This window comes from Danio rerio, chromosome 1 (assembly GCF_049306965.1).
Source record: "Danio rerio strain Tuebingen ecotype United States chromosome 1, GRCz12tu, whole genome shotgun sequence".
NCBI classification, from domain to species: domain Eukaryota; kingdom Metazoa; phylum Chordata; class Actinopteri; order Cypriniformes; family Danionidae; genus Danio; species Danio rerio.
The window spans coordinates 21,649,870-21,664,742 of record NC_133176.1 but is presented as its reverse complement, the minus strand read 5'-3'; the positions used below and the strand labels follow the sequence as shown (position 1 = coordinate 21,664,742).

General features: G+C 36.4%; 1 protein-coding gene across 2 annotated transcripts in view; it reads left to right on the top strand.

The window, feature by feature from the left end:
* Nucleotides 1-10,550, top strand: part of ndst3 (N-deacetylase/N-sulfotransferase (heparan glucosaminyl) 3) — a 411,370-nt gene extending 400,820 nt beyond the window's left edge. For both annotated transcript variants that reach the window (XM_073950662.1, XM_073950659.1), the window contains exons 13-14: nucleotides 7,776-7,878; nucleotides 9,542-10,550. In XM_073950662.1, the coding sequence (XP_073806763.1) occupies nucleotides 7,776-7,878; nucleotides 9,542-9,661 (223 nt within the window). In that variant the 3' untranslated portion in view covers nucleotides 9,662-10,550. The remainder of the gene's footprint in view (nucleotides 1-7,775; nucleotides 7,879-9,541) is intronic.
* The last annotated feature ends 4,323 nt before the right edge of the window (nucleotides 10,551-14,873 follow it).

The following is a 14,873-nucleotide window of genomic DNA, read 5'->3' as shown; positions in this document are numbered from 1 at the left end:
CGGTTGATTTCTGTATAATCTATACAGAGCTTGAATGAGATTAATTGTGATAATCTGGCTGTAGTCATTAGCACAGCATGAGAGCAAGAGGATTAACTTCATCTGGCCTCTCCAATTAAAAACAGCTCATTAGGCATCTGACACTTTCTGTGTTTAATTGCTCTTAAAGTGTCATTGTATATTCTCAAAATTTTGAAAACATAAAGAAAAGTGAGGGAAGGAGGGAATGCTGTGCAGTATAATTTGCAAAAGTGTCATTCAGTGTCATACAGTGCTTATGAATAACTGAAAATACACCTGTCAGAGGACAAGGCCACGCCTTCTCATGAATGATATTTCAAAATGAACACTTGGCATGTTCAGTCATGTTTAAAGTGCAAGCGAGCTCCAACTTGTCTGAAAGAAAACATATTTAGAAACACATCTTCTAACAGAGAAGTGAAGTGTTGTTCTTTTTTCTTTTCTCCAGAACACCATGTGGTAACACATATATGTGGAATATTTCTCACATTATAGGGATAGTTTATCCAAAACTGAAAATTCTGCCATTGTTTATTCATCCTTCGCTTGTTCCAAACCAGCCTGAGTTTTTTTCTTCTGTTGAACACAAAAAAATATATATATATTTTGAAGAAAGCTGGAAATCTGTAATTTGAATCTGTAAACATCAGTCCTCATCTTGCTGGATTTGTCAGCTGCTTTTGACATTGTAAACCACCAGATCCTGCTATCTACGCTTGAGTCACTGGGCGTTGCGGGCAATGTTATACAATGGTTCAGATCTTACCTCTCTGACAGGTCATTCAGGGTGTCTTGGAGGGGAGAGATGTCCAACCTACAGCATCTAAACACAGGGGTACCTCAAAGCTCTGTTCTTGGGCCACTTCTCTTCTCCATCTACACGACATCTCTAGGACCAGTCATCCAAAAACATGGATTTTCCTACCACTGCTATGCTGATGATACCCAGCTATACCTTTCTTTTCATCCTGATGATCCCTCGGTTCCGGCTCGCATCTCAGCCTGCCTGTCGGACATTTCACACTGGATGAAAGATCATCATCTTCAGCTTAACCTCGCGAAAATGGAAATGCTTGTAGTTTCTGCCAACCCAACTCTACACCATAACTTTTCAATCCAGATGGATGGGGGAAACATTACTGCATCCAAAATGGTGAAAAGCCTTGGAGTAACGATTGATGACTAACTAAACTTCTCTGACCACATTTCTAGAACTGCTCGATCGTGCAGATTCGCACTCTATAACATCAGAAAGATCCGACCCTTCCTATCTGAACATGCAGCTCAACTCCTTGTTCAAGCTCTTGTTCTCTCCAGACTGGATTACTGCAACTCTTTAATAGCTGGGCTTCCAGCTAACTCTATCAAGCCTCTTCAGCTGCTCCAGAACGCAGCAGCACGAGTGGTCTTCAATGAACCCAAAAGAGCACATGTCACTCCGCTGCTAATCCGTTTGCACTGGCTGCCAGTTGCTGCTTGCATCAAATTCAAAGCTCTGATGTTTGCCTACAAACCGACTTCTGGCTTTGCTCCTTCTTATCTGCTCTCACTGCTGCAGATCTATGTGCCCTCCAGAAACTTGCATTCTGTGAATGAACGTCGCCTCGTGGTTCCATCCCAAAGAGGGAAGAAATCAAATCGTTCAATTTGCCCAGTTGGTGGAATGAACTCCCTAACTGCATCAGAACGGCAGAGTCACTCGCTGTTTTTAAGAAACGACTAAAAACTCAACTATTTAGTCTCCACTTCACTTCCTAATCTGCAATTTTCTCTCTGGATATACCACTAACTGTATTAAAAAAAAAATTACTAATGCTTTCCTTCTTAGACTTTACAGACCTGAAACTTGCCTATAGCACTTATTCATTGTTGCTCTTATAGTTGTTTAAATTGCTTCCTTGTCCTCATTTGTAAGTCGCTTTGGATAAAAGCGTCTGCTAAATGACTAAATGTATATGTAAATGTAAATCAGTAATTGATTATCCTACTGTGGGAGTCAATAGTTACAGGTTATTGGCTTTCTTTAAAATATCTTCTTTATTCTTTAAGCGAATGAAGTAACTCATGAATGTTTGGAACCACTTGAGGGAGAGTAAATGGGGAAAACATAGTCTATTGAGTGAAATACAGACAGAAGATTCTAAACTATGCATTATAAATGGTCATAAAAAAGAAAAAAGATGTTTTTTGCAGGTATACACTCACCGTATTTTGGTTCATATTCACATGAGAGCATCACATAGTTGCTGCAGATTTGTCGGTTGCACATACATGATCCAAATCTCCCGTTCTACCACATTCCAAAGTTACTGTATTGGATTGAGATCTAGTGACTGTGGAGGCCGTTTGAGTACAGTGAACTGATTGTCATGTTCAGGAAACCAGTCTGAGATGATTCACGCTTCATGACATGGTGTGATATCGTGCTGGAAGTAGCCATCAGAATATGGGTACACTGTGGTCATAAAGGGATGGACATGGTCAGCAACAATACTCAGGTAGGCTGTGGCTTTGAAACAAAGCTCAATTGGTACTAATGGGACCACCACCAGCTTGACCCGTTGATACAAGAGGGATCCATGCTTTCATGTTGTTGACGCCAAATACTGACCCTCTCATCTTCATGTCGCAGCAGATATCGAGACTCATCAGACCAGGCAACGCTTTTCCATTCTTCTATTGTTTAATTTTGGTGAATTTTAGCCTCAGTTTCTTGTTCTTAGCTGACAGGAGTAGCACCCAGTGTGGTCTTTTGCTGATGCAGCCCATCCACTTCAAGGTTGGACGTGTTGTACATTCAGAAATGCTCTTCTGCATAACTTGGTTGTAACGAGCGTATTTTTGAGTTGCTGTTATCTTTTTATCAGCTCCAACCAGTCTGGCCATTCTCCTCTGACCTCTGGCATCAACAAGGCATTTGCGTCCACAGAACTGCCGCTCACTGGATATTTTCTCTTTTTCAGACCATTCTCTGTAAACCCTAGAGATGGTTGTGGGTGAAAATCCCCCACATCAAAGTCACTTAAATCACCTTTCTTACTCATTGTGATGCTCCGTTTGAACTACAGCAGATTGCCTTGTCCTTACATGCCTAAATGCATTGAGTTGCTGCCATGTGATTGGCTGATTAGAAATTGTGTTAACGAGCTGTTGGACAGGTGTACCTAATAAAGTGGCCAGTGAGTGTATTTTATCTAACTTAAAATTGAAAAAAAAAAATTATTTATTTCAAACTACTAAAAAAATCTATCAACTTTAAATTTTCTAATTTGTTCAGAATAAAAAGTTGATCAGAGATTAAGGTCCCACACTACTGTTTGAAATCAGAAGAAAACACGTACTGTATTGAATCACAAACTCCAGGCAAATGTTAATTGGTATTTTTTAGTGTTCAAAAATTGTTTTAACTTTGGAAGAGAAAGATCTACTAGAAAATCTCTAACTGCAATAATGCATACTGTACATTTTTGTGTTTATTACATTTTATATTTTTATAATGTAAAATACTGCATTGAAACTCTAAAGGCCAAAACTGCTTTGTGGTAAAAAAAAAAATTATATATAAATCGCAATAATAATTTTAAAATAAAGAAATGGTCGTGTCAGATTTTCATTCTACAACCCTTGATTTAAGAGGCCAAGAGATTGAACCCAGCATTACCTGTGGCCAGGTGTAGTCTATTTCAGTCAGTGTGTGTGTCTGTGTGTGTGCGTGTACATGTGTATGTGTGCACATTTGTGTGTGTGCGCATGTGCGTGTAAATGCTCTGTGTGTCTCTGCATGTGTTCTCCACCGCAGACAGCTCCATCAATCTTTAGCTTTTATTAATAACCTCCCTCTGTTTGAGTCTCTCTCACTTCATCTCGCCACACATCTCCCCTCTCTCTCTCTCTCTCATCATGCCCGTTTCTACTTTTTCTTGTTCTCTGTCACTTTCATTTACTATCACTTCTTTCCGTGGCTTTGCTTTCCTCATTTCATATTTTGTTTCAGTCTCTGTCTTTCAGCAATCTTCTTCTGCATTTCCTCTGCCTGTCATCAATCTTGTGCGTCATCTAGCAGTCGCTCTGCCTTTCTGTTGCTTACATCTCTTTAATGGCTGTTCCTTGTGTATTTTTGGCCTTGTTAAGCTCCAAAATGAGGTATTTTAACATTGATTTTACACTCTCCACTGGTTTATTTCATTTGACAGTAATACAGTTCAACAGTTAATGTCCAAGAATTAGGCCATCTTTAAAATGCTGGGCTGTTTTAAACCAAATTTGAGTAAAATGTGGACAAACCCAAAAACGCAGTGGTCCAATCTGTGCATATTTTACCCACATTTTTAAAGTAGTCTCTTTGAAATTGGAGGTACGGTAGCTCAGTGGTTAGCACTGTCACATCACAGCAAGAAGGTCACTGGATCAAGTCCCAACTAGGCCAGTTGGCATTTCTGTGTGGAGTTTGCTTGTTGGCGTGGGTTTCCTCCAGGTGCTCGGGTTTCCCCCGCAGTCCAAAGACGTGGTACAGTTGAATTAGATTAACTAAATTGGCTGTATAGTGTATGAAGGTGTGTGAATGGGTGTGTATGGGTGTTTCCCAGTACTGGGTTGTGGCTGGAATAGTATCCGCTGTGTAAAACATGTGATTGAATAGTTGGCGGTTCATTCCTCTGTGGTGATCTCTAAAAAGTCTCTATTTCAGACTGCCAACTAAACCTGTTTCACACCACAAGTGTGAGCAGAGCATGAGCAGCATATGTTTTTTCAGTGTCCATGTTAACAGATAGAGCTTTCATACTGCACGCAGAGGTAGTATGTCAGCGCGAGGCGTGAGGGTCGCTAAAGCAGCAGTGCCTCTATAGTTTGGGCACTGGGTCTATTTTTGCGGCGATACTCATGCTTAATTAAAGTGACAGTGCTTTGATAATGATCAAAAACACATGGAATGACAGTTAAAAGTAGCGACTTTACCCAATAAATGCATCAATAATATCCACAGATTTTTATATATTCAATCAAATGAATGATTTGATTAAACAATTAAAAACGGCAACAAATATTTATTAGAGCCCGAACTACAAAACCAAATTTAAAACAATTACAATTACACACTAGTTAGATTATGTATTAGTATCATTATAACTGTTGTATAATTATTATAACTATAGGTCTACATCGTTCTCACAATTAAAAACAAAATTACATGATATCACAGATGCTTGTCATCTGACCGGGCACCTTAAAATACCTGAATGACACTCATAGAGCATGAGAACCAAGATCTTTTAGGATCTACATAATTGGTAAAATTGTAAAAAAAATAAAATAAAATAAGTGTAGGTAGGTAGGTATGTAGACAGACAGACAGACAAACAGACAGAATAGACAGAGATAGATTGATCTGTGCAAAAACTGCTGATCCGCTGAGCACTGCTGACACATCTGGTGTGAAATGCAAACACATGTGCGCTGTTTCTGCTCTCCATACGCACTGCTCATACTCTGCTCATGCTTGCAGTGTGAAACAGGCATAAGCCAAAAGAAAATGAAAGAAATGAATGAATGAATGAATGAATGAATGAATGAATGAATGAATGAATGAATGAATGAATGAATGAATGAATGAATGTGTTTAAAACGATTCAGTTATGTTGAAATATAGCAGATATGTTTAATTTATTATCCAACAATGTATTTATCCTAAATGCCCACAAATTAAATATTGAATATTGTTTTTGCGTTTATTAGCAAAAAAGCAAATCTGAAATAATTCAATATTGAAATAGTTTTTCCTACAATTTAAGGATGTGTAATTAATGAGCTTGCACAATTTAGGCAGTGGCCTGCAGTCCTGCACTTTTTGAACTTTGTTCTCTTGGTCGTATGTACAAATAATCTGATTCTAATAACTAACTCTAATTTTAATATTAAGTATTCATATAGGGCATCTAAAAATAATAATAAGTATAAATAAATAATAAAAGTTTCAGACCAAAAGAATTATATCATAGATAAATAAATAGACTCTCTTAGTTTTAAAATAAATCAACCCCAGGGATAGAAAAGAGCTTGAAGTTGAAAAAAAGGCTTTGGTATTCTTTATTCTTTCTGTATTTTCTGGGACTAAGACTAAACAAGGAATATCTGAGAATGCTGTAGAGCCCGAAATAAGAAAAAAAGACAGTTAGACATAACAGAGAGAGAGAGAGCAAAAGACAGGAGTAAAGCAAAAATGTATTGTGCCACATATGTGTCGTGTAGTGTCATGTAAAACCTGCACAAAATTTTATATATATATATATATATATATATATATATATATATATATATATTTTTTTTTTTTTTTTTTTTTTTTTTTTTTTCTGAGAGCTTTTAGAGATTTGTTGCGTTTTAATCCTTATCAAACCAGGCCATGTCTCATCTGACAGACAGACAAGGTTACACCAGACATCTGTCTGTCAGACAAGTGTTTTTGAGTGTTGGTGTGTGTGTACACGCGCGTGTGTGTCTGTGTGGATGGGATTGGACTTGATGGATGGATGAGTTGAGTTGAGTTGAGTTGAGTTGGGTTGGGTTGGGTTGGGTTGGGTTGGGTTGGACTGGATAGATGGATGGATGGATGGATGGATGAATTAGACTGGATGGATGGATGGATGGATGGATGAGTTGGGTTGGGTTGGATTGGATTGGATTGGATTGGACTGGATGGATGGATGGATGGATGGATGGATAGATGGATTAGACTGGATGGATGAATGAGTTGGGTTGGACTGGATGGGTGGATGGATGGATGGATGGATGGATGGATGGATGGATGGATGGATGGATGGATGGATGGATAGATAGATAGATTGGACATGATGGATGGATGGATGGATGGATGGATGGATGGATGGATAGGTGAGTGGACTGATGATTTGGGTTGGACTGGATGGATGGATGGACAGATAAATTGGACTTGATGGATGGATGGATGGATGGATAGATGGATGGATGAATTGATGGATTGGACTTGGTTGATGGATTGGACTAGGATGATGCATGGATGGATGGATTAGACTTAATGGATGGATGGATTGATGGATGGATGAATAGATTGGATGAGATGGATGAATAGATTGGACATGATGGATGGATGGATAAATGGATGGATGGATGGATGGATGGATAGATGGATGGACAGATAGATTGGACTTGATGGATGGATGGATGAATTGATGGATTGGACTTGGTTGATGAATGGATTGGACTAGATGGATGGATGGATGGATGAGTTGGGTTGGAATGGATGGATGGATGGACGGATGGATGGATGGATGGAAGAATTGATAGATTGGACTTGGTTGATTGATGGACTGGACTAGATGGATGGATGGATGGATGAATTGATGGATTGGACTTGGTTGATTGATGGACTGGACTAGATAGATGGATGGATGGATGGATGGATGGATGGATGGATGGATGGATGGATGGATGGATGGATGGATGGATGGATGGATGGATTGTACATGGATGGATGAATGGATGGATTGAACTTGATGGATGGATGAATGGATAGATGGACTTGATGGATGGATGATTGAGTTGGGTTGGGCTGAATGGATGGATGGATGGATGGATAGATTGGACTTGATGGATGGATGGGTAGATGAATGGATGGATTTGACTTGGTTGATGGATGGATGGATGGATGGATATATAGTGTATTGGAAACAGATTTTAAAAATCAAAGTAAAGTGTATAAAGAGCTTTCTGTTTGCTCACAGGTTTGATCCTCAGAAGGGCTTCTGGTGTCAGCTGTTGGAAGGCGGCAGAACTAAGTGTTTGGGGAAGAGCAAGGGCCGCAAATACTCACCCATGGACTCTGAGGTACCACCTAACAACAGTAAACTCTGAGCAAAATGGAGCCTTTAATCTTTAATGATTACCACTGCATTATCGAGGCCTGCCATCATTGAACATTATGGGTCACAGAGAGAGGGAGAACTCACTCTGACCTCTGCCTGATCAATTTTGCAGTAGATAACATGTCTGTAGAGCATGTGCTGAATAACTGATACCTACAAAACAGCTATCACTCCCGCTGTAGATTTCTGTTTTTCTTTCACTGTTTTCCACCTCACACCTAAGAAAAATAACTCAGATAGTTCTCCCATAAATATAAATCCTTATCTTTACTGATCCTCTTGTTAGTCCAGACTTGTATGACTTTTTTCTGCAGAACACAAAAGATGATGTCTCAGAGAATGTTTCTACTGTTGTTGTACACTGAAAGTCATTGGAGTTTGAAAGTCATGTAGGTTTGAAAACAACATGAGAATTAAAAGATTAGTTCACTCAATTTAATTTCTGTTATTAATTTCTCACCCTCATTACATAACAATGTTCATCTAAGGAACACAAACTAAGACATTTAAGTTATCTCTAACAGTTCCTTCATCCTCCATAAACCCAGCCCCAAGACATTCAAAGTTCAGAAAAGGAATAGGTCAAAAAAATGCACGTGTTTTCTCATGTAAGTCATTTAATTTTTTTTTTACTTACAGTAGCTAGTAGTAAAGTGAACTGAATAGTGATTGTTCATATGATTTATGTTTGTAGCTACATGCTTTTATTATTCATTACTGACATAACTTATATGGCACAAAATAATTAAAGAGCATTCAGAAATGTAATTCTCTCATTTTTGTTTGCATTATTACCATTAAATTACATCATGTTCCAGGAAACCACAATTGTGTGGTGGACATCGGTCACAGTAATTTTTACATCCTGGATTTGTTACGGGAATTATTCATTTACAAATTAAGCTGTGCTATGGCCAATACGATACTTTTGTGTTGCGCTTATGACTCTAATAGCAATACATTGTATTGCCTGTAGTAAGACATTGGTGGCAAAGTCATTTAAAAAAATGGTGTGCCAAAAAGTGTTCTTGGAGCTTCATATGATTACACTTAAACCACTGAAGTCCTTTTCTTTGAACATCTTGTGACAATTGCTGTATATGGAAGGCCAGAGAGCTCTCTGCTTCCTTCTAAAATGTATTAATTTGTGTTACAAAATTCAAAGAAGATCTCAGTATCTTGACACAACATGGGAGTGCGTAACTAATAACTTACTTATAATTTTTGGGTCAACTAACTCTTTAATGTGAATAAATTAAGGTGTTTTCTTTGTTTTGCTCAGTGAAATATACTTTTATAAACGTTGTACATATTACAATCTAATTTCAGCGATTTTAATTTAATATCTTCCAATTTTAAGCTAAAAAAAATCAGAAATGTGAGATGTAAACTCAAAAATCAGACTGAATAATAGTATAAACTTGTTCTTTCATTTCTGAGTATATATTGTGCATGTGTGACATTTTTTCTCAGAGTAAAGCTGCACAGCAGGTAACGACAGTTGTTAACGTGTGCAAAACCCATCGTGAAAAAGAGCTCGGTTTCACCCCTGTATTTTATACAATATTATATAGCTGTTCGGCTCACTAAACACAATTTCTGTTCTCTCTGTTTTCTGTTTCTAGTCACGAGCGTTTCTCTCCAGGTACTACAGGGATCAGAACATTGAATTATCTAAGCTGCTGCACAGACTGGGTCAACCGTTACCAGCCTGGCTCAGAGAAGAGCTCCAGAAGGTCAGGTAGCCCAAACCAAACCAGCGCCCCTATGGGTCAAAGATCCAGCTTCACCCCTCAAAGGAAAAAGTGGTCAATTGAACAATACCTGCAAGGTCAAAAATTCAACCCACCAATCAATGGAAGCGGTGTGATCATCCAAAATGTTTTTGGATGATCAAAAAGGTCGAATTTTGTGGGCGAGATACGGTGATGTTACTGTGACCCTTGAACTTCAAATGCAGCCAGACAAAATCTGCATAATGACTGAAAAGAAATAAAATATAAACCTCGACACACTTCCTGCTATATTTACTGTCGCTCCATCAGACACTGGATATAAAAGTATGGCTTTAGATTTTATACGTCATCATTGAGAGATTAAGAAGTGCACAACTACTGTTCATAACCTCACTCTTGCGAATATATCAGTCAATCAATCTATCAGCCAATCAAAGCAAAGATGCAAAGTGATATGAATCAACATGGAGAAATGAAGAGAGCAGTGAAGTTTGCTGCGTCAGATTTAAACCGGTCAATGGAGTGATGTCATTGTGATGTCAATGTCTCAGTCCACATCCCAATTACTGTTGTTAGATGATGAGCTGAAGAGAAATCATTTCAGTTTGTTGTGTGTGTGCTAGTGTGTGTGCTAGTGTGTGTGTGTGTGTGTGTGTGTGTGTGTGTGTGTGTGTGTGTGTGTGTGTGTGTGTGTGTGTGTGTGTGTGTGTATGTGCGAATGGGCATATGTCTGTTGCCAGGTAGCCTTAGCCCCGCCCACTGGACTGCAACTGGTTGGCTGATGAATTTGAAGTGTGACTTTTATTTTTGAAAACAATTTGCCTCAATACAGTGAGAAAGTGCTTTGAGAAATATGTAAATAACTATATATATATTCAATAAACACTGGAGAGATTCATGTTTCTGTAAAGCAGTTCTTGCAAACTTCTGTCTCTGTTTAAAATGTACACGTATGATAATATACACATCGTTTTATGTAAAAAGAAATCTCTTAATTACCAGTTGGCTTTAGCTCATGATTTATAGGTGTTTTCGAATTATTTGCATAATTATATTACATTATTGCACTGTAAAACCCAAAAGGTTAAGGTAAAAAAAAACATTTGAGGAAACCGATTGCAACAAACCATTTAAGTTCAAAAACGAATCTTTAATGAGTACTGTGAACCTAATCCATTTGAGTAAACGAAGCAAACTGAGCACAATAAAACCCAATAAATGAAGAGAACTCAAACCAACTGAAACCTGTAAAACCCAATGAGTTAACTCAAACCGTTTGAGAAAAACGATTGCTACAAACCATTTGAGTCAAAGAATCTAATCTATACGAGTACTGTGAACTTACTCCATTCAAGTTGAAGTAATGAGGTATTTAATAAACTCATTACATTCAACACTGAGTTCAAAACCCTTTTGAAATAAGTACACTTTCAGTAAATTTTAATAACTACACTAATTTAATATGATAAAGTTGACTGTTGGGTTTTACAGTGTGGACCTTAATGTCTGCTCTGACAACTTCTGATATTGAAATTTCAGAGTGAATTTTTAATGACATTTAGCATTTTGAAACTGTATATTGCATACAAATAATATATAAAGAAAAAAATCTGTATAATGTGTTGTTTCAAACTGTTAAAAATGTCAGAAGCCACTTTGTTAAAACTTTTTAACATGAAAACTCAGAGCAATACAGTAAACAGAAAACATCCATGAATCAGAAGTACAGGAAACGCTTTATATGTACGTGTGAATGCTCAAAACTATGTGATGACATCATTTACACACTGGCGTAGTCACCTTAATTAATATTGTTATCCTTACTTTATTAAGCAAGTATGAAGAATGGGGGTCTGATTATTAAGGTGAGTGCACAGGATCAAATACAGTAGGTCAATGCAGTTTTTAATGAAATACTTCCCTCTAGTGGTGATTTAAATGGCTAGCCACTGATTCATTTACATTTCAGGCCCAGTACTTTTGATCAAATCAAGTTTAAATACAACATAGTCCAAATCAAACTGGCTATGACATTTACTGGCATTTAATAAGTGTCACTGAAAGTCGGTTACTGTACATGAGCATGCCCATGTCTCTAATACACTTGGGTATAGATATCAGCTCTCGGGTTACACTGTGTTGAAAGTCTGATATGACCTGTGGGCTGAGGTGCATGACAACAAAGAACAGATGCTGCATTACTGTAATTAAATACTTTTTTTTTTTTTTTTTTGCATATTTCTACGTTCCTCAAGAATAGGCTACTAATCCAATAATACAATTTTACACCAAAAGCTTTACAAAAAATGATTCTGATTTATTTATTTTTAAGCAGAAGCGGAAAATGTTCTGTTTTTTAACAATATGATACCTAATGTGTAAATCAGGGGTCACCAACCCTGTTCCAGGAGAGCTACCTTCCTGCACATTACAGTTGCAACCCTGACTAAACACACCTGTTTTTAATTATCAAGTGCTGCTTTAGGTACTATTAATTGGTTCAGGTGTGTTTGAACAGGGTTGGGACTGAATTCTGCAGGAAGGTAGCTCTCCAGGAACAGGGTTGGTGACCCCTGGTGTAAATGATAATGTATTTTCCTTTTTTGTCATCTCCTATCACACTATTACAATTTGTAGATTGTAACTGCCAACTGTAACTTTTGCTTGAGTAGCTTTCTAATCCAACTGCTTTACTTTAGCATCGATAAAGATAAGTTACTTAGCCTACCGAAAGCTGCAGTCTGTAAGTTTGCCGCTGTATTGCAAACGGGGCCTCAGTTTGAAACAAAGTTGCTCTTAAATGCGAAATGTTCCTCTTTTTTGACGTGGCTTGTGCGTCGCTGCGGCTCCTCGGCGCGGATGAATCTAATGGAGTAAATCTGTGTTGGATCCTGATGTTTAAAATAACTGTGTGGAGGTGGGGATGACGTGGTGGAGCCATTAATGGTGAGTACTGCTCAAAAGAGAAAACTTTACGGCTATTGTGAATCAGGCTCAAGTAAGAACATCATTTTGAACACATGGCTGTTTATGTACTTGATCATACATTTTAATTAATTTTTACACATCCCCAAAAAGACTACAGCTTTCAATATGAGCAATATGAGAAACAATATTCAAATAAAACTAATATTTAAAACGGCAATATTTAAATAAACCCACTTCCATGGTTTATTACTATATGTATTCAACAATATCCACATGGTGTCGCTGTAACACCGCTCTCAGTCTCAATCACTGTAACTGATCTGTCAGGATTGATCTTTCACTCTCCAGAACAATGTCACTGTATGAAGAGTCTTCAGTTTCCCCGACAACTGCACTGCTACTCTTACAAACACATACTCACACATGTGCTTTTTCATTATATATATATATATATATATAATATGAAAGTCAATGGTTACAGGTTTTCATAATTTTTCAAAATATCTTTTTTTGTTTTCATATGTATGTATATAATTCTAATTGTTAAAATAATATATGTAAACAGCCATTAAAAAAAACATATATATATATATATATATATATATATATATATATATATATATATATATATATATATATATGTTTTTTTAATGGCTGTTTACATATATTATTTTAACAATTAGAATTATATACATACATATGAAAACAAAAAAAGATATTTTGAAAAATTATGAAAACCTGTAACCATTGACTTTCATATTATATATATATATATATATATATATATATATATATATATATATATATATATATATATATATATATATATATATATATATATATATATATATATATATATATAAAATCTTCTTTTTTATAGAATTAAGAAACTCATAAAGGTTTAAAACAAGTGAGGTGTGAATGATCACATCTTTTTCTTTTTTGGGTGAACACTGCCTTTAAGTACACACACACACACACACACACACACAATGGTTTTGCAGGTGCATGGTCAAGGGCTTTGGGAAAAGATTGTGCTAACAGAACTGTCAGACAACTGAGAGGATGCTGATTTACAAAACCTAAAGCTAACATTTCAGCCTTAGCAATTTAACAAGCAGCAATATTTACCTAACTTTATCTGCCTGGAAAGAGCAAAGCATATCATTTTCAGAATCAATTTTACACTTGTCCAGTAGAATTGTGCAGTTTTATAGAATAGTTTTTAATTATTTACCCCCCCCCCCCCCCCCCCCCCCCCCAAATGTAACTGTGATATGACCATAAGGCAGCCTAAAGTATTATAGTCTAATGAAAAAAGTAGAAGACAAACTAAAATGTTAACCCAATTGTGCCCAAATTTGTAAAAAATTGTTTCATGCATACATCCTATATGAACATGTTTTCGATTTATTTTCTCCAGGTTTTATTTTATTTTTTCAAGAAAATCTAATTTGAATATAGCAACTATTGCCGGTGGACAAATATGTAGTAAGCAATGTTTAATGTAAAAATTGAATAGGAAGAGAAACACACAGTAGTTTCCCCAACAAAGTCCTGTGTGTCAAAAGATAAAAGAAAAAGTTAATAATTATAATTATTTCAATATTATTTTTAATAAATTATATTTAATAATAGAATTATAATTATTTCAGTCAATTATTGCAGTATTGAAATTTATTTTCATTTTTTATTTAACATTTTTTCTTAGTTTTCTATAAAACACAGACCCTGTTGCTTTTCAAAATCTTCACCCTGAAAAGAGTTTTTAAAAATGAGGGTTTTAGTGACCTGATACTGCATTTGTGTATGGACAAATCATGTAGAAAAAGCAGCAATTTTGACACCCATGTGTGTGTAGACAGCAGGGCTTAAGGTTGTGCCTAAATTCTATTGTAGTTTTGTGATTTTCTTCAGTAATTTTGCTTTTTACAGCAGGAGTTGATTGTTCTCTGTTTTATTTTAAATCATTGTCGCAGTCGGACCAGTAGGAGAAGTAAATTTTACTCGGACGTTTTGCTGTGTATCAAATTGTTAAAAAGTCTAAAGTAAAGATAAAAAATTAAAGATATTAGTTAATGGGTTATTATCAAGCACAAAAAAAGAAGGCAAGAAAAAAAGAAAACATGGCAAAACCCTTTTTTTTTTTTTTTTTACTTATTAACATAATATTCCCTAATTCGCCATTATTTATGTGCTTACAAGTTATTTGCCCACCGGAAACTATAATTGCCACTTGACCATTTGACCTTTACTTCAGCCAGATAATTTGGCTAAATGTTCAACATTAGCT